This window comes from Artibeus jamaicensis, unplaced genomic scaffold (assembly GCF_021234435.1).
Source record: "Artibeus jamaicensis isolate MK-2021 breed Jamaican fruit bat unplaced genomic scaffold, CSHL_Jam_final contig_391, whole genome shotgun sequence".
Lineage (NCBI taxonomy): Eukaryota > Metazoa > Chordata > Mammalia > Chiroptera > Phyllostomidae > Artibeus > Artibeus jamaicensis.
The window spans coordinates 6,892,865-6,920,559 of NW_026521814.1; the positions used below are offsets into that span (position 1 = coordinate 6,892,865).

The 27,695-nt window shown below is 43.7% G+C and overlaps 1 protein-coding gene across 2 annotated transcripts in view; it reads right to left on the reverse strand.

Moving 5' to 3' along the window:
• Positions 1-22,926, reverse strand: part of STK39 (serine/threonine kinase 39) — a 279,398-nt gene extending 256,472 nt beyond the window's left edge. For both annotated transcript variants that reach the window (XM_053665140.1, XM_037140707.2), the window contains exon 1: positions 22,508-22,926. In XM_053665140.1, coding sequence (XP_053521115.1) covers positions 22,508-22,706 — 199 coding nt within the window. In that variant the 5' untranslated portion in view covers positions 22,707-22,926. The remainder of the gene's footprint in view (positions 1-22,507) is intronic.
• Positions 22,927-27,695: the final 4,769 nt, after the last annotated feature.

The following is a 27,695-nucleotide window of genomic DNA, read 5'->3' on the forward strand; positions in this document are numbered from 1 at the left end:
GTTCTTACTGGTCTCATGTGGTACCCCAGGCACCATGGTGTCCCAAATGTGTCTATGTCCAGTAAGTGAGAAAACAAAAAAAGAAAAATTTAAGATATTATGGGTGTATTCAGACATTTTCCATATATGCTTAACTCTCACTGTGTTGGTCAGTGGCTGCCTTGCAGAGCGCAGGTAAATCCTGACACTAAGGGGAATTCCTTGTACCCGCGCTGAGGTAGCATAGCCCGTTCCCCGCCCATCCTCTTCCTTAAGGAGAGAGAAGGCTTTTCTTCTTCAGCTTCGTTTGCTTCCCTCCTGTCAGATCACAGAGGGCTGTTTGCAGACCTCCTCTCTCCTCCACGATGCAAACCCAATGCCACTCACATGCCTTCTGCTCAAGAAAACTTCGAACTCATCTCTGATCTTCTCTCCACGTGGTGTGTAGCAAGCTGGCAGTCCCCTCTCAATGCAAACAAATAATCAAATAGAACAAAAAATGTGCTGCCTTCGATTTCCATGTCTCCTGGCGGACATCTGGGGCTCTCAGGTGCTTTCCTAGCACCCCAGTGTCATCTCACGAATCCAGGCTCAGGGACAGAAGAAGCCATTTCTTAGAATCAACCTTCGAAAAGACGAGGCTATGTCCAAAATTTCACAGACAACACCCTGGCCCTTGCAGATAGAAGACGAGTCAAGTTTCTTGAACCTGTTTTTCCTGCTGTCAACTAGTTTTTATAAATACTCGTATATTGCTAATTTTGTCAACTAGTTTTTATAGACACCCGTATATTGCTAATTTTGTCAACTAGTTTTTATAGACACTCGTATATTGCTAATTTTGATTCACAAGCTACTTTAACTGTATCACGTAAGTGTTCACTTGCTTATATTACTGTGGAACGCACGCCACACAGAATGGTACACTATGGGGCGCTCTCGCACAAAAGAGGTGAAGAGTCACCGTTTCCTTGTGTAGTTGCATAATCATAATGGACAGATTTCAATGTGAGAAAAAGTAATGGAATGCAACTTAGTGCCTCAATTAGCAACAACAATAAAGACCAAACAAAGCATTCTGACAGAAATGCAGGGACGTTGCTGTTTAGCCCGTGGGAGGAAAGAGAAATAACCACTCCAGGCCCCCTGCAGGGAAGGCAAAGGGAGGCACTTTGAGGAGACCCTGGCCACTTTTTTTAATCCTCAGGCTTTGGTTTCCTCGCTGGCTCCCTGTGAGAATTAAATGAGATGTGCCCATAAAGTACTGGGCAGAGGAGCCATGAACGCAGCGCTGATGCAGTGTAAGAGGTGACTGGCCACACGGACTCAGGGACTGTCTCTGGGAGACCGTGGGCACAGGCCAAGAGACGGCAAAGTCGAAGGCAAGACATTTTGAATGGACTGAGAAAAACGGTCCATCAAAGGAAAGCCAATATTGCTAAGGAAATTTCTGGTTCTAAACTGTTCTCCATTAAATGCTTCCGTTTCTTCTGAATTAAAAAAAACAAAAAAAACTTTTATTTAAATTGTCAAAGATAACAGAACTTTACAAGTGTGCAACTGAGCTAAAAGATTAAGATGAGACATGCTGACTCACTGCCAATCAAAGTACCTCGGGTGAAGTTGAGGCTGCCCTGAAGGGGTTACATTTTAAAGTGGGGGCACCGAAAAATCTTCGCCTTCGAATGCCGAGCTAAAAGACAGAGTCAGAAATAACCCTTTCTTTTGTTTCCCAAGTCCACGTCTTTTGTACTGAAATGATTTGTTAACATGGTTAAATCACAGCGAACGGTCCATTTCAACACAGGGAGGCATGTGAACAGGGTAACAGGAGGTGAAAATTCCACCACAACCAGGGTACCTTTGTTCAAAGGCACAACGTGATGAAATTCACATCCTGTGGTCATTTGTCAAGTTCTCAGAACAATGGTAATTTTAGTTGCTGGGAAAACAAAAAACCATTGTTCCTTTTCATTATTTCTCTTCCTTGTTGAAAGTTTAAACACTGATTGTCTCCGAGTCCACAGCTTCCATATAAGATAAAAGCATTATGTTAATATACGCACATCAGAAAGCCAGAAACACCAGCACAGAGGGGCAAAAGTAGGTTTACAGTTGTTTGTATGGAAAAGAACACAACAAATAATAATACAAGAATAAAGCTTGTGTTTCACGTACTGACAACTGCGGATCTACTTTTGCCCTACCCTGTACATTCGACTAATATTAGCATTCGACCCATGTTTGTACAGACAGCGCTAAACTACAGAAATTGTTTTTATGAAGAGAATTACCAAGATTGATCAAAACATTAGTCCTGTCTATTTCTGTCTATAACTGTCCTTGGAACAAACTTTACAACACAGCATATGGCAAGAATTTCACACACTGGATTTAAAATTCCTTCCTTTGGGATCCTGGCAATAAATATGTGACATGCTGTTGATGAAAAATAGAAGACTCTGGAGATGGGGCAGTTAGCTCTAAATTTTACGCGCCTTCACTGGAGCAAGGCCTCAGGGGGGGTACTTGGGTCCCTGCTTTCTCCTGCATATTTTTTAAAGCTCTTCAAGGTCAGACTCCAAAGGGAGCCTTTTCTCTTTGCCACCAAGACACGCAGCAATGCCTGGCACACACTGGAGCTCAAAACACAACGAAATAGACAGAGGATTGTCAACCTCCCCTCTGGTCAAGTAAACACAGGCAAGTATAAACTCCGACCTTCAGCCAGCTCACAACGGCTCAGGTCTTTCTAAAGAACAGCCTCATCACTCTCCCCGCCCTTGTTTCCTGTCCTGAGAAGCACGGTTCCACTGTCTTCAATTTGTAAGAACTTCCTGAACCAATACCAAGTCTCGTACTACCTACCAAGCGACTCTAGGAGATTATAGGAGTGTTCAGAGAGTGGTGTGTTTGCATGACTTTTTTTTTTCTTTTAAATGCTTAATAGTCTGGTATTTAAATTTTTTAGCTGGGCTTCAATGTTGGGAAGTAGACGAACAAAGCCCTGTGATTTTCTCCCTCCTCTATAACGAAATGTACATGAGTTCACTGCCAAAATTTTACCTTCTTTACAGTTGTCAACATGTTAGCGTTAGTAACTTCTTTAAACCTCTCAGTGTCCCCATCACTGATTCAGGGAGATGGCAGGCCCTGAGGACTGCTGCTTTATGCAACTATTTATTGATCAAATTCTTAGGTACTTTGTATGATACAGACGAAAGGCTGAGAGGTCGAACAGTAGAGTATATTGGAAAAGATTTCTCGTCCTCTGATGTAATTTCCAGAACTATTTCTACCAATGTCACAGCATTTGTTTATTCTGAAGACACATAAAATTGGTTTGGAATGTAGGTACTTATATCTATGATCTTCACTTGTAAAATGTTTAAATCGGTGCTTAAGTTATCATAAGATTAATCCTTTTTAACAACACAAAAAAACGTTAAAATATTAGTAATATGAAAAAGTTATCATTCAAATAAAAAGTTTGGAGGAGGAATTTTATCTATCTTAACGACCATACAATAGGTGTCAATTTTAAGTTTATTGAATGACAGCGATTTCTCTAAGTCAGTGAATACTCAATTATCTACACCAATGGAAGGGTACATGCTGTGGAAAAGATAAACAAAAAAGCCTTATTCCATAAATAAAAAGGGGAACTGAACCTGCCTCACTGGGCTGTTGTGCGGATTAAATAAAAGCTTTTAGCCTGGGGGTTGACACATAACAGCACCTCTGTGCTAAATGCTATTATTATAATCAACATCACCATTATTATTTATTATGCATCATATTATCCAGCAAGGCCGATTTGATGGTCCTGATTTTGATGATAAAACACCATGAAACACAACGAGGCCAAGAAACCAGCTCAGTCACAAAGCTGGTAAATGACGCCAAAGGAATCCAAGCCCAAGTCAGCCTGATGTGCAAGTTTCAGTTCTAACCACCATGCAACACTACTTTAAAAACAGGGACTCTTGTCGAAATTAACTCCTTGCCCTGATAGCTTGAGAATCCTAAAGGCAGATCCGATAGCAAAAGCAGAGGAGGCAAAGGGAACCCTGGAAAGGGTGGGGGCTTTGCAACCAGACATCGCTGGGTTCAGGTCCAGCTGTGTGACCTTCAAAAAATCAAGTGATTGCCCAAGTCTGCTTCCTGATTTGTAACATTGGGATAATCAGACCAGTGGTGGCAGGAACGAGATAAGGAGGACACATAAAGTTCATGAAGTACTTGGTTTAGTCCGTGGCACACAGCGGATGCTCATAAATTCGTTCCAGAATCACCCTGTCTGCTTGAATCACCTTTACATGTCCTCCGATCTTAATGGCAGAAATGGGAAAATCCTCCAAGAATTTTAATTCTCAACTTTTTCCCCCCAAAATTGCTATATCTTAAGAAATACAATAAAATTCTCCCCCAAGTGTCAAATAACATTTTCCTTTGGTCATATATAATTATTACAGACATACATTTTTGGTCTCTATACACATAAAAATAATAAATAGTTGCATATAATACTTGTGTATGCAATCATTTTTACACACCTTTTGGCATTTCCAAAGGGAGAAAGAAAAGAGTGTAATGAAAATTAAACCTAAATAGAAAAGAATGGAAATTCTTATAAAACAAGAAAATTCACTTTCCTAGAGCACTATCATGCTACAAAGCAACTCATGAAAGGGCAGCTTGCTACACATACACACATACACACACACACACACACACACACACACACCCCCCAGAATTTGACGGCGGGGACAGAGGAAGGGTGGACAAGGGAACATATAGCCAAGAGGAAAAATAGTTAGCTTTTTCTTTAAATCTGGTAAGCAGATAAAAAACATTCAAATCTATAATAAAGCAACATGCAGGAAAATTTATTTTATTATTTCACAAAATACAGAACGCTCATAAGTGCACTTTAAGCCAGGCACTAGGTCATTTTCAACTACCCACCAAAGCAATCAAATTGAGATTAACGTGCCTATCAGCTCAGATCAGGCTGTCAGAATGAGAGTTTTAAATTACACATGTCCTCACCGAAAACTAATTAAAAGATTTTTTTCCTCCTAAATAATAAAGAACATTGCACAGACTTTAATAAAACAATGTTTAATTTTGCTTATGTGCTAAAAAGGCATTTTGAAGCAAATTAAAACACAGAACTCAACACCACTAGAATAAACTTTCCAGACTCAAATAAAACCATGTGGTTGTCTTTTCCAAAGGCAAATATGTTGTTCGTCTTTCTTTTACCCAACAAAAATTCCTACAAGATGATAATCAAAACCTTTTGTTAAACAGGAGCTTAAATGCTGCCTCTCAAATCAGATTCCATTTCAAGTGATCTGCAACCAAACTAAAAGAGCATTTTATGAGCATGGTTCGCATTTTTAAAAAATAACAGGGAAACTGCCCTTTGAGATGCTGAAGAAATGGACACCAGAGTGAAGGAAGGGCTAGAATTCAGGAGTCACTGACTCCTTCAGTCTGCCAGCCACTAGTGGGAAAGAGAAGCAGACTGGGGTTGAGGAGGGAGTAGAGGGAAGAAAGGCAGGGAGGGGGGTGGGCGGGGATGCTTGACTGTGACCCTAAAGAAAACACAGCATCCAAGAGAAATGGTCCAGAGAAATACTAACCACCTTTCATCTCTGAAACAGTGGAGTGACAAACACCTAATAAAATCAGGGAGAACTTCACACTCTTCCCAATATACAAAGAGGCCCATCTGAGATAAACCTACTCACATGGGAAAATGAGTCGTTCCAGCAGCGACAGGTTCCAGGTATTTATTTCAGAGCTTTGCCATCTTTACACAAACTGAATGAACTACATCACAGTACTTTTAGTCCAGCAGAAAGGCACGACCATATTTCATAAGCCAGGTGCTGGTATTTCAGAGTTAATGACATTTTACAACTGAGAGGGACATAAGTTTTCCCAATTTATATGCTATATGGAAAAAAGGAGGATGCTTCCCAGGAAAGTAGTTAATGACTTTAAAGAATGAAATGCTTTTTTAAGACATTTGTAAGCATAAATATTTTTAACAACCAAGTACATTAATCAGGATTACGTTCTGGATAGGTTCCTTACCTAAGGGTCATGTTACGTAAATAAATACTAATTCAAAATACCTGCCACAACACCCAAGTTCCCTCCCCAGGTAAGAGCTTTCCATTCCTGCAGCAGTTCACAGGGTGGCAGGTGTCCTATACAGGGGCCCCTGGTAAAAACTGGATTCTCAATCTTTGGTATTAAAAGTGTGAAATAAAAAGAGAACACAGCAATTAGCAGCTGTAGCTATAATGAAGAGCTGGAAGAACCATAAAGGCTCTCAATGAGCCAAAATTCTGACTCAGTCAAAACAATAGGGCAGAAAGAAATGAACAGGTAGCCGGACACACACACACTGACTGGCTAAGTCACACCCAGGGCAGAGGACTCGGAAGTGAGGTGCACATTCCTGCTGCTGAGGTCCTGTCCACTTCCAGGGTTCACGAGAGCCACCTGGCTGCAGTTCCCAAAGACCTGGGCTGCTGCAAAACCTGGGATTAAGGATGAGATTCCTGTCTGCCTGTCTCACATCGATCTTTAAAAGGAAGGACCTGTAAAGATTCTTTAATTCCTTATTTGTGGGGAATTTCAGTGAATCCCTAGTCTTTGTAACCAAAAGGCCATGATAATCAAATCTGTCATATTCTATGCTCTAGACTTTTCACCAATTCAGAAAATCTTTCCATAAATTTGTTCATAGTATTAAATTCCCTGACATTTTATACTTTTGGTCCATAAAATGATGCAACTTTCGCTTCCGAAACTCAGATGGTAACTGTTCTTTTTCCCAATCCACCCCACCCCATCTACCATTTCTCCTCGCAGCCGCAGATATTCCAGGTCCAGTTCCAACAGGGAGCAAGGCCAGCTGCCTTCTCAGTCTAACTCCCTTCTACCTTTAAGGTTGAAATGAAAACAACTAGAAGGCAATTAGCTGACGGCCAAACAACTGTGGGAAATCTTCAGTGTCTATGGAAAGTACAAATGCAATACCCTTTGCCCCCTGCAACCCTCCCTCTGGACACCATCCCACGGAAATACGGAAGCCGGGAGGCAGCCGGTAAGTTCATCAATAAAGGATTAAAGTATTGATACAGCCACAGAATAGAAGTGGACCCAGGATGGAAATAAACTGGCATATTTTTTAATGAGGTGCATCTATGAGAAATGACAGCTGTGAATACTTGTCGTGTGTATATTTTACTATAAATATATACAGAAAATGAACAAAAGTGAAATATATATGTAATATACATTACTTTGTAGTAGTAAAGTTTAAAGTTGTAGAAAATATGCCTAGCTACCACATTACATGTAAAAAAACACTGTATTTTGGAAAAACGTATGTGTATATGTACACACAGAAAAGCATCTTGAAGGACGCACATCAAAGTGACCACACAGGGGAATTTCTGGGAAATGAAAATGGAAGGGTGTTATTTTGACCTACTCAATACAAAAGTATTTATTAAATCTCTGTCATTTAAAACCTTTTTTTAAATAAAATGAAGACTAGTCATGCCAATAGTGATTTTGTTCAAAATGCTATGAAATCCTTGAAATTTAAGAGACAAAAAAATTCAACACTTAGATCATCAAATTCAATTCATAGAGATTCACTTCTCCTGCATTCCCACGAAATCAGTGACTAGTTGCACAAAAAGAGATCACATAGTTACCCAACCTAGGAAACTCTCCCACTGAGAGGTCATATCAAACACAGAGCTCAATGCACCCAGAAACAACGAGAAAGTTACTCCTCACTTCCCCCTCCCCTAGAACGTCCAGTCACCAAAGAACTAGTATCAGAAGAAGGTGATCCATAGAGCCCAGAGGACAGAAGGCAAAGTATAACAGACACTTCTAAGAAATACTAAAATGCAATTTTAATGGAAATGTCGTTTTAAGATTAGTTTACAAATGTATTCTGGGATTCTGCAAACATTTAAGTATAAGAGAAACACACGCCCATATTCTGTCCAGTGGTGATAAAGTATGCTTGGCTCTCGGTGTGCACCAAATTCTCAAGAAACAAATCCCTTTTGCCAAGTAATTATTAATCTAAGACTTTTTTTTCTTACTCTAAACAAATTAAATGTGAAAGTTCTTGGCATGCAAAAAAGTATCGATTTCCAAAAATAATCAATTTAGTTTTTCCTTAAAAAAAAAAAGTCCTGTCCCACTTAAAATTACACCCTTACACCAACATTCAAACAGTACCTTGCCCTGGGTGAAGAGGTAACTAGCGGTAACTTTTCCCCTTTTTACCCCTCTCCATTACACAATTTTCTATAGTGACCACTTAAATTACTCGTCCAATATTTGGCAAGTTTAAAATAAATCAGCCTGGACTTTTTTCACTGCTCAGAGGTTCACGCTCTGCGCTCTTTCTTCCTTCCGTGACAGAGGCGTCGGCCAACCCCCGGAGGGGACGCCATGGTTCCAATCCATGCACAGGTCTGTTTCCTCTTGACATAAAGGGCACGTCACTGAGCCTTTCAATCTGTAAATTTATAAAGGTGACATCCAGTCATCGTTCCACACCTGATAGCATATATTTTATGATAAGGGCTTTTACCAGAAATTTTGCCATTCGATAAACGGTAAACTTGTACATCTCTCGTCTTCTGTTTCTGCCACCGGTACATGACCCACTACAGAGAAAGGGGCAAATTCTGTCAATAACTATTACTGGGATTCTCATCATTTTATCCTAGTAGACGGCAATTAAAAAAAAAACCTGATAATACAAATGGCAGTAAAATACTGCTGGATTGACTTCAAAGTAAAGAAGTGTTCATAATTGACTCAGCCAGTCTACCCCCAACCCGAGTCCTGACACGTGGACGTGTTATTTTTAGGGTTGTGATGGATCTACTCCGCTGACTTCTAGGTGGCAGGAGAAATAATTACATATGCATGCAAACAATCTATATTTTTAATGTGGTGTTGAGGCTTAAGAAAGTCAGTCTGGAATAAAATGCCTCAAAGCTAAAAATGATCAACATTACACACACACTCCCCTTTGCTCTTCAAATATCACATTAGAATCAACACCTTTAGGTATTTTGGCAAGCTATGCATTTCTAAAGTGACTTTTTGAGCAAAAATCATTCTGATGGATAGTTCATACAGCCAATTAGTTTATGAAACCTGTAATCAACCACACTACCACAAGCAGGATAAAGATCACTGGAGATTTAGCTCCTGCTTCACAAATTAAAAACAAAAACTAAATGAATGACAAATGATATTCACCCTCCTTGAGCTAAATAAGGCTGCTGTGGTAGAGAGTTTGCAAGGATGGCAATGAGAACTCCTCCCCTCCCTATACACATGTCTCTTTGCCACGTGATTCTACCACTCCTCCCAACAAGCAGGAAAGCCAATTTCCCTTGAATCTGAGCTGGCCTTGAGATGTGTTCCGGTCAACTAAGTGAGGCAGAGTGGTAGCACATGACTACCAAGCCTGGGCCTCGAGGGTCCTTGCCGCTCCTCTCCAGCTATCCTGGAACAGAGCCACAGGTGAGGAATAAAGTACAGATGAGCATCCTTGACAATGAGGAGGCATCTGTGGAAGGAGGGAGCCAGCCAACAGCCAGCACCAACCACTGCACGCACAAATAAGACCATTTTAAAATACATCGCCCAGCCCAACCGGCCACAGACTGGCCCTAAGTGAGACCAGCAGAATCCCCCTGCCCAGCCAAGTCCTAATTGCCCACTCACAGAACTGTAAGCAGATAAAACGGTGGTTATTTTAAGCCACGAAATGTCAGGGTGGTTTGTTACATGGCTATCCATAGCTGATACAGAGACTGTGAGAATCCACACTCAGAGAACTGAGGATTTCAATGTGTCCGAGACACCCAAGGCAGAGCTTCAAATGAGGTGTCGGCTCAACAAAATGCTGCCCCTAGATTTTCTAGAAAAAAACTTACATTGTCCCTACTTGCCTTGACCTCTTGCTGAACCCCTGGAAACTTGAAACTTCGATATGCCCCTGATTTCTTTCTCTCTTACTTACCCCTGCTGAGGGGTCAGGTCTTCAGCTGCCTCGTGCTCGTCTGCCTGTCAGTGATCCCACCTCTCTCTGGCTTTACAGATCTGATTTAGGAATCCCACCCTGACCCTCCCCCTCCTCCTGCTGTCCGCCAGCGGCTCTGCTTCTGCCCTCCCTGCCTCCAGACAAACGGCCCTTTGTAATCCCAGTCGCTGGTCCTGGATAATCTTATTACCTCCATGAAGTGGCGATGCAGAATCTATTAAACATAGCTGTAAACAAACGTGACTTTAAACAACTAACAGCACTCTTCCGTCTGGAGTCCTTCTGTAATGTTAACTAAGTGTTCCAGTAGGGCCACAGCTGTTTCAGACACCTCTGGGAACATGGCAAGAGCAGGTTAATGGCACTTTAGAAAATCAGTCTCATTTCCCCATCAGGAGGGCTGATAGAGATGGGTAATTTTTTTAATTTAAAACAAAACATAGCTATCAGTTATAAGTCGACCCTCTCCACCAGGTCCCCTTGAAGGAAACAATGCTTCTTTATACGTAATAAACTGTGCTAAGATCAGTTTTACACTCAGTCAGCCTGTGTAAAGATCACATTTCATATTTCTGTCCCTCTCCTGCTTCCAAGCAGCTCTAAGAGACAAAGGAAAATTTAATTTAAAAACAACAACAAATGACAGAAAGCCATTCAGTCTTCACACGGGGCACGAAATGGCTCTCGCCCATAGCACAGCAAGACACGGGCCCGGCTGTGACTTTTTACCTGCTCTAGTGGCTGCAGGGCAGCGATCCCCCTTTCCCTTTAAGACTATTTAAGCAAATACACAGGCTACAGAGCTGCCTATATTGTCTCATTCTAATGGGTGTTAAAGAGCAGGACACGAAATTATAGCCCTTAAAAAGTCTCCCTGCTTCTATGGAAACAGGAAGATAACTATGGGTGAACTGGAAGGCTCATTATCTCTTAGCCCTAGAGACTGTCACTTTTTAAACAACTAATGAATATTTATTTTCGTAGAGATAAACAATCTAGCTCTGATCTTGCCTTATGCCAAAAATACTGTTTGTCCTAAGGATCACAACGTGAGACTACACAGAAACACTTCTCCTGGCCCAACTGCAGCCGTCCAAGCGCCCAGGGAAGGTGCCCTGTTTGAAGTGTTTCCACAACAGCCCTTGGTGAAGGTCAGGCACTGCGCTGAGGGCCCCAGCGCTGGAAAGGGCCCTGCAGAAAAAGCAAAGGACTGAGTGGTAAAACATTCTCTTACGGCCCTGGCCACCCAAGGTATCCTAAACGTGAGAACGTACAGACTGTTCTTGAAATGCCCCAAATTAAATCCAGTTAACAACCTCTTTACATAGTTTTTTTTCACCCCCTCAGACATTGATTCCCATTGCCAACAAAGCAGGTCCCCTACCCCAAACAGTGGTTATTGAGTCTGAACTTCTATCAATGTACTGATGTAATATTGGATGTTTTATTTACTTTGTGATCTATAACTAGGCTAAACCATTAATTCTTCAATTACTCAAATACCAAAATCTCTTAAACTCAAGGGAAAAGAAGGGGGACCATGATTCAAACATATAATTTAAGTGACTAAAATTGAGATAGGTATTATTGTTTCTAAGTAGAGGTAATTTCACAACTTTTTTTGCAATTTCATTGAAAAAAAAAACAAAACCTAGTCAGTTCCTTCTTCACAGCATAAAAGAAGATAAACTGAAGTAATTCTGTCTACCACATCCAACCCCGAGCCTCTGAAGTGATTTCTTTAAAATATATATATATGAAACATTTTGCTACTTCTGAAAACAGTGGATTTCATTTGGGAGGATCCACGTGTGTTCACAGGACGTCCCTGAATGAGTTAAGTGGGGCGGATAAAAACTCACGCTTCCAGACGACCTCCCTGCGTCAACAGGGGTATCTGGTTCACAGCGCACAAAAAGGGATGACTGTGGTTCTGAAAATATGGATCGATTGGCTTTCACACGCAGCACGGAGTAAAAGTGAAAGGTTCTTTTTTAGTAGGTTAGCACTGCACGTCTCCTTTTCACACTCCCAAGTCAGGCACTGCCTCAGCGGGTTATGGGGGGCCCATGACGTGTACAACCACCACAGTCACATCAGTCAGTTTTTCAACACTTCTGAGAAATGACCACCCAGTGCTAAGAAAACTTAGTGTGGTGACAGAAATAGTCTGTATCTGTACTACCCAATTAAGCACTTTCTAGAATGGTGAGAATTATAGACTTACAATTAATTAAAATACAGCCCCTCAGCTGCGCCAGCCACAATTGGCTATTGAGCCCTTGAAATACGGTGAGTGCAACTGAGGGACTGTATTTGATTTAATTGTTTTAAAGAGGTTTTTTTTAAGCAGTTTTAGGTTCACAGCACAAATGAGATGGTAGAAATTTCCCAAATATCCCCCCCTCAGGCACAGCCTCCCCCATTATCAACAGCCCCCACACAGAGTGGCCCATTTGCCACAACTAATGAACCTACATTCACGTGCCATTACCGCCTGGAGTCCACAGTTCACGCTAGGGCTCGCTCTTGGTGGTGCACATTCTGGGGGTCTGGACAAATGTATAATGACGTGGATCCACCGTTAGAAGATCACACAGAGTAGTTTCACTGCCTTCAACATCCTCTGTGCTCTGTCTAGTTAGCCTTCTCCCCTCCACAGATGTATTTAATTTTAATTCATTTAAATTTAAATAACCACATGTGGCTACTGGCTACAGAACTGGGCAGCCTAAAGGCAGACATTCTGCGAGGAACACTGCTGTCTGCGGCCACCCGGTCCCACGTTATCAGCCTGGCCACAGCTGTCTGGCTCTGGTGCAGAAGCTTTGCTCCAGTGACAATCAGCCAGGAAGTTCATCGACTTCACGTGCAGTCTTCACCCTCACCTCACTGCCCCTCAACCTTTTACAATACTTTCCCCAGCAAAAGCACGCGCGCACACACACACACACACACACACACACACACACACACACCCCTCCCTCCTCCTCCTCACTGACAGGTTATCACTAAAGATTAAAAATATAGTACCAGGCAAAAGATGATGGTTGAAATGAAACTATTTCATGTGTATATATCACCTGGTTTACATGTTCAATAAACATGCCTGGTAAAGAGTGAAATACAGATAAAGATCATTTTAACATCTCTAAATGAGTAAGACTTTTACTATCTACATGGCGATTTATTCCCAGGTGGTTATAAAACTCACTGACTCAAAGCTTTTCCCAACTTCTTCCTTCCCACCAGTGAGGAGTCAATGTGATGTTAGTAGACGAAAGCCGTGAACGAGGTCGGAATCGTGAGCCTGAGATTCGAAGGACTTCTGGACCACAGACAAACAACTTCTTCAAATTAGGCTGTTAGGGCCTTCGGTTGTAAAACAAAGGAGTGGGAATGGATCTGCTCTTCAGCCTCCTCAAAATTAAATTTCACCATCCCTCTATGTTCTGCCATTCCTCACTCGGGAGCCGAGTTGTAAAAGCCAGTATGGACCTATGATTCCTTCCCCTGAGCACGGTCCCCTGATTTCTTAAGTCACCTCACAATTAAGCAAAGGGGATGGTGACAATGCCAATTAAGAAGGAAGAAAGAAAGGAAGGGAGTTAAGGAGAGAGAGCAGGAGGGAGGGAAGGGCCAATGGAGGGAGGACAAACAGAACAGATAATTCAAATTAAAATAAGCAACACAAGATAGGCCAATAGGCACCGAGCCAGAAAATGTCACCATTTTTCAATCTCCAAACTAAACGGGGCAGGAACAAAAACAACTGAAATACAGACACTGAAGCCTCTGGTCCAAAACAAGATCACAAATCCTGCTAACACCTCAGCCATCAGTACAGTGAGTGTGAGAAGTCTCAGAACTGTCACAGGTCACTGGCCTCAAAATACTCCCCAAATGAAGATCTAACACTCCTACGACAGACAGTCATCAATCTCTGCTTGTCGTACCAGTCTTTCTGGGAAACAGATCTCTCTAGCAGGGCCTAAAGATTGAGAAACCAGAACCCAGTAAGTATCACCAAGATGTACATTTTCACCTAAGGGAAGAACTGCATGGGTGCGCCCAATCCTAGGCCTCTGAGAGTTATAATAAAGGCCACTTACTGGGAAGAAGTTTGCAAATAAAACTACCTTAAATGATGTTTTTCCACACATCGAAATATACAAGCAGCTCAAAAGGCCAATTCATGTAATTCCTCAATATCCAAGAAGTTTCTTAAAGCTTAGCCAGACTTTATTCTCAAATAACTGTTTGGCAAGTGAGAGGAAACTTAAAATGCATCAGCTTTACTCCCATCAGCTTCCAAAGTGTTTACCTAAATCAATTGTCGAGCTGAAGCCCTGCCAATCCACTCTCTAAAGGACTGCTATTTCTCCTCTGCTTCCCAGTTAAGCCAAATCTAAAATGCCTTTTTAATTAACGTATTGAATTCTTCGTTAGTAGCAAAAACTTGACCAATGCAAAGCAGATTTGCAAAAAGAAACACTTGAAGCACTCAAATCACTTCCACCATCTCAGAGTCGCTTTGGGATAATTTAAACAAAACTGTCCTGAGGTGGGAATGGGCGATGTAAAAGGTCACAGGACGACACAGAGAATTCTATTTAAATAGGTAAAAAGAAAATCCCAAAAAACAAACCTCAAAGGAATTATAACACCTATTAGATTGGTTTTCACTTGGAAAGACCCACTTCCATGGTTTCAGCACGTACTGCCCCAATGCTATCGCCCTCGGTCCCTCACCATTTACAAAAATACATCTCCTGCCATTATCGCCACCCTTCGAAGCCACTCGCCCTGACAGTTTCATCTGCTCCTGTTTTGCCTGCACCCCTGACCTTCTCCAGCAGTCCTCATTTCCACACAGCAAAAGGAGCCACAGAGTTCTTCAAGGTCGGGTTCCACATAAACACAAAAACCAGACACAGAGAAAGGAAGCTCTACAGAAAAGGAGATGGTGTTGGGACATTCCCATCCTGCTCCGAGCGCCTGAGTAAAAGGGTGCCACAGCCGTGGCAGGGAGTTCTGGGCCCTTTAGGCCACCTCACAGTCAGATGACCCCAGGAAAGCTGGCCTCTGCCTGCCCGCCCACCTGCACGACACAGGCAGGTGGAAGCACTCAAGTGCTTACTCCTGATCAGGGAAAACTGATGAGCTACTTTACACAGAACCCTTTAAGACACTGGTGGCAAACACAAGGCCCACGGGGCAAATCCCACCCTCTACCTTATTTTATCTGGCCCGGTACCATGTTTCTACCCAGCAGCGGTGCCAAGCTCCTTGCTCCTAGTTAAGGAGCAGTTACATTTATACAGTCCTAAAATTACACTCAGCCCTTTGAAGTCAACTGCAAGGCCGATGTGGCCCCTCCCTACCCCCGGTGAAAATGAGTTTGACACCCCTGCTTTTTAAGACGACTGGTCCAAATGCAAGTAAATAAGCAGCATCGTTAGCCATAGACAAGAGCAAATCATCAGGAACCAGAAAAGCAAATTTTTACAAGTCAGACAATGTTCTTCTTCCACAAGGAGGGAGGGAGTATTCCCAGAATTCACTTTCATCTAGAACACATTTATCAAATACTTAATGTGGGGTGGAGAGTGTGGAGGCAAGAGATGCTGTACTCAAGAAGGAATTAAGAATTAACATGTAGCGCCGGGATGAGCAAGAAGGCAAACAATTTTCACACACTGCAAGGACTGCTAGGGGGTGAACTGCCTAACAGAGCAGGGGGCCAAGGGGGAAGGAGGCTCAGGGGCAGAGTTTCTGTGAAGAGGGATCATTTATTCCAGGTCTTAAAAGGATCGGGTGTGTTCGATTTATGAGCATGCATCAAGCTACACATTTATGATGTGTACACTTTTCCACATGCAGAGTACTCTTCAATGAAGGTGAGACGAAAGGAAAGACGGAGCTGTGTTAAACAGATGAAAATGGAAGGAAAGGGCGGTGGAATGGTTTCCCAAGGAGGGGAACGCTTACCTCTCGGAGGCCAGGAAAGCATGAAGCATTCCAGCAACCACGAAAGGTCCCTACTGGCTGGGGGCTGGCGCTGAGGACAGAAATGGCAAGGTACTGCTGGAAAGGGAGGCAACGGACAGTTCCAAAAGGCCTTAAACACCGTGCTCAGAGTTCATCTTGAGGATGATGGGAAAGCCACTGAAGGTGTTTAAGCCTGAGGGTAACAGACAAATTTTGGTAACAGCAGCATCACTTTGGTAGCCATGCATACTAGAGCTGGAAGCAAGAATGGAGATAAGAACCTGGTTAGAAAGTCATTACAAATAATCCAAGTAAGAATGGGTAAGGGCCTCAACTAAACTGGTGATGGCCAAGAGGAAGACCAAGAGTTAGAGACAGAGCAAAGACATCCAGTATGCGGAATATTTAGGACTGACGACCAATTACACGTGGGAGAGGGCGGAGGATGGGAAAGTGGAAGATGACCAGCATGCTTCTGTTTCCCACCTGAGGGTCTTAAGGAAGACAGAGAATGTTGAAGGAATAGAATTGTGATTGAAGCAAAAGTAGAAAGACAGTGAGTTTAGTTTTGAATATGAAGTTCTATGGAATGGCTAAGCAAAGACATATAAAAGGAAGCCCACACACTGATCCAAAGCTCAGGGAGACCCTCAGCACTGTAGGTGGAAGCTGAAGCCTCCGACAGAAAGAGAAGTGCATCCTGGAGCGGGGTCAGGCAGGAAAGCAGAAGGAGAGTGGTGTCAAATCCTGCAGAGAGAGGGGAAAAGGGAGAAGGCTGCCGTGACCACCGGCTCTGGCCACAGAAGGGTCACGGAAATTGTGGAGACTGCAACTTTGGTTTCTTAGCAGAAGGGCAGAAGCCAGGTTGCAGTGAGCTGAGAAGTGAATGGAGGTTCTTTCAAAGGGCTCAGCTGTGTGAAAGGAAAAAATAAGCTTGTAGCTTGAAAAGGAAGGAGTAGTAAGAGTGTCTTGTTTTGTTCTCTTGTTGTTCAAGATAGAGAGAGGGAGACTTGAGAATACTTACCAGCTGAGGGGAAAGCAGAGAGGGAAGGAGACAGGGGAGCAATAGTGATGACTTTATCTGAAAACAAATGCCCCTGTCCTTTCACTCACTGGGACAGTGACTATTTCTTTTAGTCAGCAGCATTTCCTGCCAGCATGGCAGCCTCCGCAGGGCAAACTCAGAGGTGGAAGAAAAGCGCAGCCTTAGCATGTTGTCCCCAGAGCCTTTTCATAATGGGCCGTTCCTCCCTGCAGCCTTCCCGCAGGATGCTCTCACCACTTGTCAGAGGGCCACCTGGCACCTCAACCCCTGAGCTGTCCCGATCCCCAGGAGCTCCACAGGCCTCTCCAGCCTCCTCCCGCGGCAGAGGTGCAGAGGTGCAGAGGTGTGAGGGGAAGCCAGTCCCACGTGGGCCTCTGAGAGCCACCTTCTAGCCACCCACTGGAAGGAGCAGGCTACCAGGCCCCCTCTTCCTCCTGCTTCCTCCCTGATAGAAGCTCAGTAGAGGAAAACTCTTCAAGCCACTCCAAAATCTTGCCAGAGACAGACTGTGTTCTCTTCTGATAACCTGAATCGGATTAGCAAATGCAGTTTATAGTAGTTACCGCAGAGACTAACTGAGAGCAAGCACTGTGTGTGTCAGGAGGCCCTATTCTCAGTGCTTTACATTCTCTCAGTCCTCACAGCCCTATTTTTATCATCTCAGTGTTACCAATGAGGGATCTGAATGCAGACACATCTAAGTAATTTGCTCAAGGTCGCAAGGCCAGTGACTGCCATTACCAAGGTATGAAATAGACCAGGCCCTTTGACTCCAGAGTTCGCAGTGTTTTAATTTACTCTCAAATACCATCAAAAATGTAGTCTGTGGCAGACTCTTAATGCTCAGGGAAAATTTCATAATGTTATCGATCATAAATCAAATGCATAAATAAAGCAAGGATCGCAGTAATTCTATTGTAACTTTCTTTTTACTTAAAGATGTTTCCCATGTGGTGGCTTGAAGAGCCCATTTAAAAGAGCATTACTATTGTGAATGTAGTTAATGCCACTGAATCGTACACTTAAGAAAATAGCCAAAATGTTAAATCCTATGTATATTTGTAAATTTTACCACAATGATCTAAAAAATACAAAAAGAATACTTCTCAATCAATTTTTCTCTGTACCAAAAGTAAAATGATATGCTATGGAAATCAAAAGTCCCGTCTTAGGCTAAGCATCTCAGGCCTCTTTAAGTTAAAAGCGAAGTGCCCAACTAACAAACCAGCCGCAGCAGCTGAGCATGTGGACTGAAGGATCTGAGCAACAGGAACACACACTCCATGCTCTGGCCATCAGAGGTCTTTCAAAACAACAGTGACCCAGCGTGGCTCCTACTGTCTGTCCTCCAGATCCCTCCAGCACATGGCTATCGCCAGGCCCAATCCCTAACCCACAGACTCCAAGGGCCCAGAGCAGCGTGGGTGTGCGGGTCTCACTCAGGGAAGAAAGCGCCTTGAAGACCTGGCCGTGTGTCTATTAGCGGGGCCTGGGAAGGCTGCACCTGAATGGTTGAATAAATCGTGGCTAGGAGGGTAGGAATCACATTCTTTTTGTTCCCCAGGACTCCCAAGTCAGTAGGTATTACTTTCAGATCATTCTAAGTGACCACCCAGGACAAAAGCACAACACTGAGAAATCAAGTGCAAAAACTACAGACAGGCTTAGCCTGTAAAAAATCTAAGAAAAATAAATATACTATGAGGCCCAAGTGTATTTATGGTTTCTCTGAGGAAAGTCAGCAAAGGTAACAGCACCTGCTGGCACTGTCTGATTCAAACACAGAAACTGATATTGCAATAACCACCACTCTCTGGCAGAAAGGCCCCTTGAGGTTGTTCAGTCCTATAAGGGATGCCCAAGACATCGTGTGCATGGCTCACTTTTCCTCTGTTCTTCAGTAAATCAAGGTGATCGTAGTACTATCACCAACAAGCAAACTAAGTTTTTGGATGGTATATCTTTGGGTGCCCCTTATACTTCTAAAAAAGGAAATTGAGAGTGAAAAGGAACTTGAGGGTGAGATGGGGGAGAGGTGAGGAACAAAAATGAATGAGTCTGAAGAGTATAAATAAGTTAGAAAGCCTCCAAAGAGCAGTTATTCCTACAGAAGACAAACATTTGAAATCTACAACGACGGGAATACCAATGGGTAAGAGAAAATGTAATAATTTCACAACAGTGCTAACCCCTCTCTCAGTATAAATCTCCCTCCCACAGAGTTTCCTTCATTTCTAGGTTATGTAAAACTATCTGAACCAGATTACCCCTAAGAGCATTACAAATTCTCCATTGATCTTTTACAACACAAGAACAATACAACAAAGAGGAAACCTTATTTTTAGACTTGCAAAACCCTGTGTTTATTTTTCTAAAACAAAAGTCAGACAACTGAACCTGCTTTGTTTGGATATTAGCAAACCTATTCTCTCCCAATCTTGAGGCCCCAACCTCTACCCAGAAGGAAATGAAAAAAAAAAGGGCTCCTTGCCACGCTGGAAAGTTAAAACACCTTGGCCTTCTGCTCTGGCACATCTGAGCCTCCTGCTGGTCACAGTTCACACTGCTGGAGCCCTATCAGATGTCACCTGCTATTTGGCCAGGAGAGGAAAAGGCTGTCCCTCGACATTCATGTCCAAACTGGTTCAGTGTTTGAACTACTAACTTCTACGTGTAATGTTTAAGCAAAAGTGCTTAACCACATTCACTCTTAATTACTCAACTAGCATTACACACTAAATGGAAATGGGTTTGTAATTTCCTATACACATTAAACCCTTGCAAAATCCTATTCCGACAATTTGATTTCTTCAACATAACATATCCTCGACACAGGCCATCTCTTTTAGTTGGAAAAAAATGAGATAAATTTAAAATATGGCAAAGTTCTTCCCACAGTATGAATGTGAAAAAATCGGGACAGAAATAATGAGCAGGTGCTTCTGTTCTCAAATTCCTCAAGCAAATTTCTTTTGATTATTATTAAATTGACCAACCATAACTACCAATACTGCTATAGCAAGCCAAAAGAAGCCCTGTGACTAACACCATCACTTAAATTAAACTGAAATAAGATTTTATTCATTAGTTTACAAAACTGGTTAACTAAGTCGTAGGTTTTCAAAAGACAAAGCTTACATTTTAACCCTAAAAATTAGCAAAATAAGCATATAAATTAACTATAAGTAAATTCTGGCCCCTACCCTATGGTAAACTATGGGGTAGATACCATCATTCAACTTGTATGGACGAGCTGCAGACAGAGGATGAAATAACACTGCCCTGTAACACCACCCCGGAGTTCACAGGTGGTTACAGAGGGCAGCAACAGCAATCATTAAGCACTTCACTAACTCTTACTCAGACTTCAGAACCTGACTCAAGTCTTCAGTGAAATGGCCTGCTTCCTTCTTTCTCCTAGCAACCGCTCTCTCCTTTGTGCCCTCCCAGTACTCACTCCTCACATCCTGTAGAATCATTTACATAAATACCTGGAGTCCATGAGGGCAGGGACCATTGTTATTAATTTCTATACTGCTAGCACCTAGCACAATGCTAGGGACGCAGAAGACCCTCAGCCTTTGTAGAGCAAACAAGAACCACGGGGTTACATGTGATAAGGTATGTAAATAGAGGGGCAGAAGCAGCACACTACTTTGCCTCAGGAGAAGCAGAAGGCTTCTCAAGAACATGCACGGTGGCAGCCTTGGAAGCTGAATGAGACTCACTCCAAAGATGGACACCTCGAGATGAGCCTGTGCAAAGGCAGCAAAGACTAAAAGACCCAATGTGTCCTAGGTCAGGTGACTGTTCAGGGTACAATTAATGTAAGCAGAATATGGGAGGGTTGAGGACTGCCAGTAAAACTGGAAAGATGAAGGGGTTTATTTGCCAGGTTGAAAGGATCTTCACTGAATACCCTAGGCTTTCGGACAGTCTTGCAGTTATTTAATCCAGGCAGTGACCAAGACTCATCCCTTGAGAGTCTGGCAAAAAAGTTATGAAGGGTTTGGAATTTAAAAGAATTTTTTGTAGACATGCCATTTCAGGTTATTTGAAGCTTTTATATCCTAGGTTACTGTTCTGCCCATCATTTTCATATATATATACTTCCTGTCTGCACTATGTTTCATTCACACTCTAGAGTGATAAAGGCTTATTTAAACACCTAATGAAAGTCTTACCTTTTTGAAAGAAGGGGGGTTGGAGAATATTTTTAATGAAAAGCAAAATAGTATTTAAGATAAAGATTCTGAATCCCTTTTTCATTACCGTGTTTAACTATCAAATTATGGGAAAGAAGCATTCCCATCCCAGGGCCGGTGAGACTGGAAACTGAGGGCGCGCTACACCTGGAGGCTTCTGTAACTGGGTTTAACGAGCCTCTCAAACGGGATGATCCAATAGGTAAGGTTCTAAGGGTCAACACACATTCCTGGCCCTGCACGTGCTTGGCCCAAGGAAAGTAACTCCGGCTTCTTGCTGGTCGACTTTCCCAGGCTTTTTAAAATGTAAGATAAGGTGGTATTTGTGAGCCGACTAGAAGGCACTGAAAGAAGGGAGCAGAACATCGACAGCCTCGGGTTTCAACCTTGCAGCTCAGCCCTGTAACAGAGGAAAGCATCTGTCCAGTGCAGGGCAGGAGGCCAGGGCGCCTGCTTTCCCCGGGCTGCCCCACTGGGCAGCAGGCGGCGCGCCCCGGCATCAAGAGAGACGGGTACCCGGGAAGCACGGAGAGCCGGGTTGCACAGCAGACTTGGAGCAGTGGCTGACAGGGAGAGAAGGCAGCATCCCCCGGCCTCGACTAAGAACCTGGGCCTCCCCGACTTCTACGTAGCTCGTCGCTCGGTTACCCACTTCGAGAGGCTGCTGACTAGGGGCACAGACGCGGAGCTTGGAAAGCAGTGGCGCGGCTGCGCCCGCAGGGTCCCCCGGGGCGCAAGGCGGGGTCGCTGGAAGCCCAGGGCGGTGCCCCCGCAACCCCACCCCTCCCACAGCTTCCTACCCTCGTGGCCACTGGCCACTGACCGCCCGGCGCGCGGGAGGGAGATGCTGCGGGGCTGCGGAGTCCCCTGCTCCTCCGCCCTGGCAATCTGGGAGATAAAAGTTTGCAGCATGCGGCTTGTCTGCAGTGCGAGTCACATCCGCCGCGCCGCCTTCTGCAGCACCAGTGCTCACAGACGAACAAATAAATTAAAAAAAAAAAAAAAAAAAAAAACTGTTGAAGCCGGTAGGCCCCGAAGCCGGCCGCTCTCCCTCCCAGGGCGTGCACGCAGGCGAGCCCAGCATCGAGCACCCCCTCCACCGGCAGCCGCACCTCCCACCCGGCCTTAGTGCCCAGCCTGGGCCGGCCCTGCCGCGCCCGCAGCACTAACCGATAACCTCCTGCAGCTCGTATGCCTCCCTGCAGATGGGCCAGCCGACGGCCTGTGCCGCCGGGGCCGGGACCACGGGCACCGCTGGAGCCGGCACTGCTGGCGCGGCCGCCGGGACCGCAGCCGCCACCGCCGATGTCACCGGAGCCGCCTGCTGGGGCTGCTGGATGTGCACGGGCGAACCGCTGAGCTCCGCCATGATGCTGCCGTAGGAGAGCAGGAGGCCACACCGGTGGACGGACGACCTTCCACTTGAAACTTCCCTTTCCTCGCTGCCGACACCTCTCCACTGGCGCACACCCTCCCAGCCTGCTGCCGCCGCGAAAGCCAGCAACTAGGGGAGGGATCTAGGGAGGCCGGACCGAGTGGAGGGAGGAGGCAGCGGAGGCGGGGAGAGGAGGAGGCGGTGGCCAGCGGACCTCGCCGCGCGCCGCGCGCCCCGTATCTCGTGCGCGCGGTTCTCTGCCTCCGCTAGGGGAACCACCGCCCAGCCACCCACTCCCGCTCTGCTCTGGGCCGGAGAGTTTGCACCCAAGGGGAGCAAGGCCCGTTTGTGTTTGATTTGGGTGCCGGTGGCCCTCGCTCCCTAGACTTCGTGCTTTCCTGGTGCCTTGGCCCTAGACAATCAGACTCTCCAGAAGATGCCCCCAGGGAACCCTGAAGGTGGGGTCGTTGAACCGCCGCCAGGTTCTCAGATTCAGCAGCCTCCTGAACTACAGAGAACCTGAAGTTCATTTACAAGTTAGAGAGTGAGATACCTACACGCCGGCCGTTTGTAGGACGCCAGTTAAAAAATAACCCAAGTTGTAACTTTCCAATGCTTTACCTGCCAATATCACTTTCCCACCTTGCCTAATCTAATCGCCACCCTTCTACTTTTCCTTACTGAAACATAATTCCTTAAATCCCTGGCTGTTTCACAGGTTTTTTTCGTTTGTTCCAAGCCACGTGGATCCCAGGGAGTTGATAGAAAGGCCTGTGAAGTTAGAATATGAAAAGTACGAGAGATATATTTCTATACCATTAATTACATGCCACATTAACCAGTTACTACAACAGGTACCAGGGGTTTCTTTTATAGAGCATTCTGGGTGTCTAAGAATGTCCTGCGGCACAAATAAACTGCATTGAAAACTTTTAATTAATTGCTGCTTTTTCAACTCTCCCCAAATTACCTCATCCCTAAAATTGCTATGGTATAACCATAGGTCTCCCTAATTATAGGTATCATATTTAACTCTGAATGTTCTCTGTGTTCTGTTGGTTGAGCTGACCAAGATTACACCACTCTTGTCTTAAGCTGAAAAGATTCAGTGAACCAATGCTCGTATTGGTCATTTGACCAAAATTATTTTACATTGTTTTCATGGTGATGACCATGGAATAAATAAAAATAATGAACTTAATTTTTAAAATTGTGCTACTTTGTCTCCTACATTTATGCACAAAAATCACCTTTTGTAAAAAGATAATTCAGAGGAAATGGAAATCCATTAGGAGAAACCTTGTATGTCTAATCAAAACATTGGTGTGAACTGAAAATGAGTTAATCTCAGCATTATGGAACAGTTAGCACAAAACGGCTATGGTGCTCTCTGGTCTATGAGCAGAAATCTATGCTAAATTAAGAAAGTGTACTCTTCATGCATGGGTGTTTAAAACTGTATTGATTTTAATGTCTGTCAAGAAACAGATAACCTCATGAACCAATAAATTCTAGGCCTCTGATGCTTTAAGTAGAGAGGAATAGAAAACAAGGGAGCTTTCTACACCTACTCACCTATTCAAGTGCTGCTCCCCACCCCAAAGACCTTCTAAGAACTGTTTTTAAGGGAAAAGAAAAATGATTAGGTGAATAGGACTTCCATTTTGTCATATGAATTTTTTTTCGTTTTTTTTCTCTCATTTTTTAAATTATTTTTCAAGTACAATCGTCTCCATTTTTCCCCCACCACAGCCATCCCAACCTCCCACCCTGGATCCTTCCCCCTTCAGCTTTGTCCATGTGTCCTTTATACATGTTCCTTGATGACCCTTCTTCCCCTTTTCCCCTCATTATCCCTTCCCACTTCCCCTCCGGTTACTATCAGTTTGTTCTTAATTTCAGTGTCTCTGGTTATATTTTGCTTGCTTGTTTGTTTCATTGATTAGGTTATATTATAGGTGGGATCATATGGTATTTGCCTTTCAGAGCCTGGCTTATTTCACTTAGCATAATGCTCTCCAGTTCCAGCCGTGCTGTCACGAAAGGCGGGAGCTCCTTCTTCCTTTCTGCTGCGTAATATTCTATTGTGTAAATGTACCATAGTTTTTTGATCCATTCATTTACTGATGGGCACTTAGGTTGCTTCCAGCACTTGGCTATTGTAAATTGTGCTGCTATGAACATAGGGGTGCATAAATTCTTTTGAATTGGTGTTTCAGGATTCTTAGGGTATAATCCCAGAAGTGGAATTGCCAGGTCAAAAGGCAGTTCTATTTTTAGTTTTCTGAGGAAACTCCATACTGTTTTCCATAGTGGCTGTACCAGTCTGCATTCCCACCAACAGTGCATTAGGAGTCCCTTTTCTCCACAACCTGATCAGCACTTGTTTGTTAATTTGTTTATGGTGGCCATTCTGACTGGTGTAAAGTGGTATCTCGGTGTGGTTTTAATTTGCATCTCTCTGATGGCTAGTGATGCTGAGCATCCTTTCACATGTCTCTGGGCCCTCTGTATGTCCTCCTTGGAGAAGTGTCCAGGTCCTTTGCCCATTTTTTAATTGGGTTGTCTTCCTGGAATGGAGTCATATGAGTTCTTTCATTTGTCATATGAATTTAAATTTTTACTTTCAAACCATGAAGTGGGACTGTGAAGGCCAGGAAAGTTCTTGGAACTTCATCAGAAAACATGATGTTGTTAAGATCAATAAGAGTTGATCAAAAACAGATCACTTCATTTCCCACAAAAAAATAACCGTTCCACAGCCACATACCAGATATTTGCACCCAGCCGATCACTTTCCAAATGGCTACTCAGGTGATGACTTGCAAGAATTGGTGACTCATGTAGACCTACCACTACTATCAGTAAATCAGTTTAAAGAAGAATGTCTACTCTCAGCAGCCTTTGGCATCATTTTTATATATGAAGAACAGAATATGAATTATATTTTAAGTTATATGAAAGTGTCAAGTTAGACGTTTAAGTTAATGTTTTCATAAACAATTGAGTGAAATAGTACTTAAAATGTGGAAATATTTGTATTTAAATTGTATTCAAATGATAGGCAGTGAATTGAGAGAAAACTCTAACTAAAAAAGATTACTAAAGGATGTCAGAGGAGGAAACCTTTAAAATATAAACAAGATTTCTGTCAATAGATAAAGTATACATTTGGTCAGACTTTAGAGAAAAAATACGAGTCAAAATTTGGTTGTATTTACCGTTGCCTCAGGGCTCCTCAACGTTAGTCCTCTCGTTATGTAGTGCCAGGTAATTCTCGAGCCTGTGTGGTAGGGGTCTGTTCCCCTGGCTCCCACCAACCAAATGCCGGGAACACCCCCTTTCTCAGTCATGACTATCAAATGCATTTCCAGACATTGCCAAGTGTCCTCTAAGAGCAAAACACTACTTTGGATAAACTGAATATACAACATTGTCATTTTATAAACAGATCGTTGCAGTTATTATTTGCTTTGCAAAGAGTTTAAATAGTGTTCAGGTATCTATTCATAAATCCTGAAGGGGATCAGATTGTGTTCCCCCAGAATATGCCACTTTGGCATAAGGATTACTTTGCGTTAAAGGCAGTTAAGAAACCACAGAGAACACGCCGGCATTTGGAATGGACCTGGAAACTCATCGGCTCCTACAGATCCCCATCATTTTGGGATTCTTCTGTGAGGCACCCGCAGCCAAAAGGGTGCTGCACCCAACCCTAACAAGTAAGAAGCCTGGGTTACTCGTGCTGGTGATTGGAATAGTCATTAGTGCTATGGTCACACCTCAGGTTCCAGCCCCAAGATCCCAGAAGGCATTGATTCTGCACTTCTAACATGTGAGGACAATGACAATTTTCAGAGCTGTCTCTGTCAACCCAAGAATCCCATTCATGTTGCCAAGGACTTTTTTCAGAAACTCTCTACTCACATCAGTACTGTTGAAGCCATAAGTTTCAAAGACCATATATATGCAGCATTCCATGGTTTTGTGTCAAAGATGGAAGACTCTGGAAAAGAGGTACTTCAGTCCTTCACCTGAGGAATGGAGCCCTGGTATTGATTAAAAGTCTCAAATACTCTCCTGGAACTGTATTCAGCAGATTAGTGAAAACAGCTCGAATCCCTTGACTTGACTAATGAAGAAAAAGCCTAAAATGGACATAAGAGAAGCGGAAGCTAAGCGTGTCGCATGGCCACGAGGTCTACACCAACGCTAGTGGTGTGTCCTTCCTCCAGCCGGGTGTCACAAGGTGCTGGAATTCTGAAGTTCCGAGAGAGATTCAGAAACTCTATGAAAACAAGTCATTTCGTTTCCTGGGCTATGGCTGGACTGTGGATGACCCCACTCACCAAGCCCTTGTGCAGACACCATCAAGCTGAAATCTGACATTTCACGCTGGGTCAGAAAGGAGGTGCAGGTGAGTTCAACAGTCTTCGAAAAGACACGGAGGACAAAGGGATTTATGTTGTCTCTTGTGGAAATGAACATGCTGATCTTCCAGAATGTTTGCAGTGACTCACCTGTGACGTGTCCAGGCAGGGAGGAGCAGACCACAGTACATTAGGGCACTACAGAATTCACTACCCTTAGACCAAGGTGTAAGGTGCTACCGTGGGCAGTGGTTACCTGGTGTCAGCTGGTGCTTGCTGTTTTGTTGTTTGTTTTTCTTTTTTTGGTCTTGGTCTTACATGGCCTGCTCGGTTTGGAAATACCCAAGTGACAGCAGGCCCCGGCTGCAGCTCCCAGCCTACCCCTGGGACGGACACACTGCTGGTGTCCTGGCAGCAGATCGGCACCAATCCGCTGAGTGAGGCTGCCACTCCACACAAAGGACACAGGGTGTAGATGCCGCGGACTTGCCGGGGCCAGTATTTTGGGTTTGTTCTTTATACTTGAGTTTGCAATCAAGCTCAATGGCTGCTTTTTTTTTTTTTAGCAAGTTTGGAGCTCCCATTTTCTAGATATTTACAGTTTACAGTACTT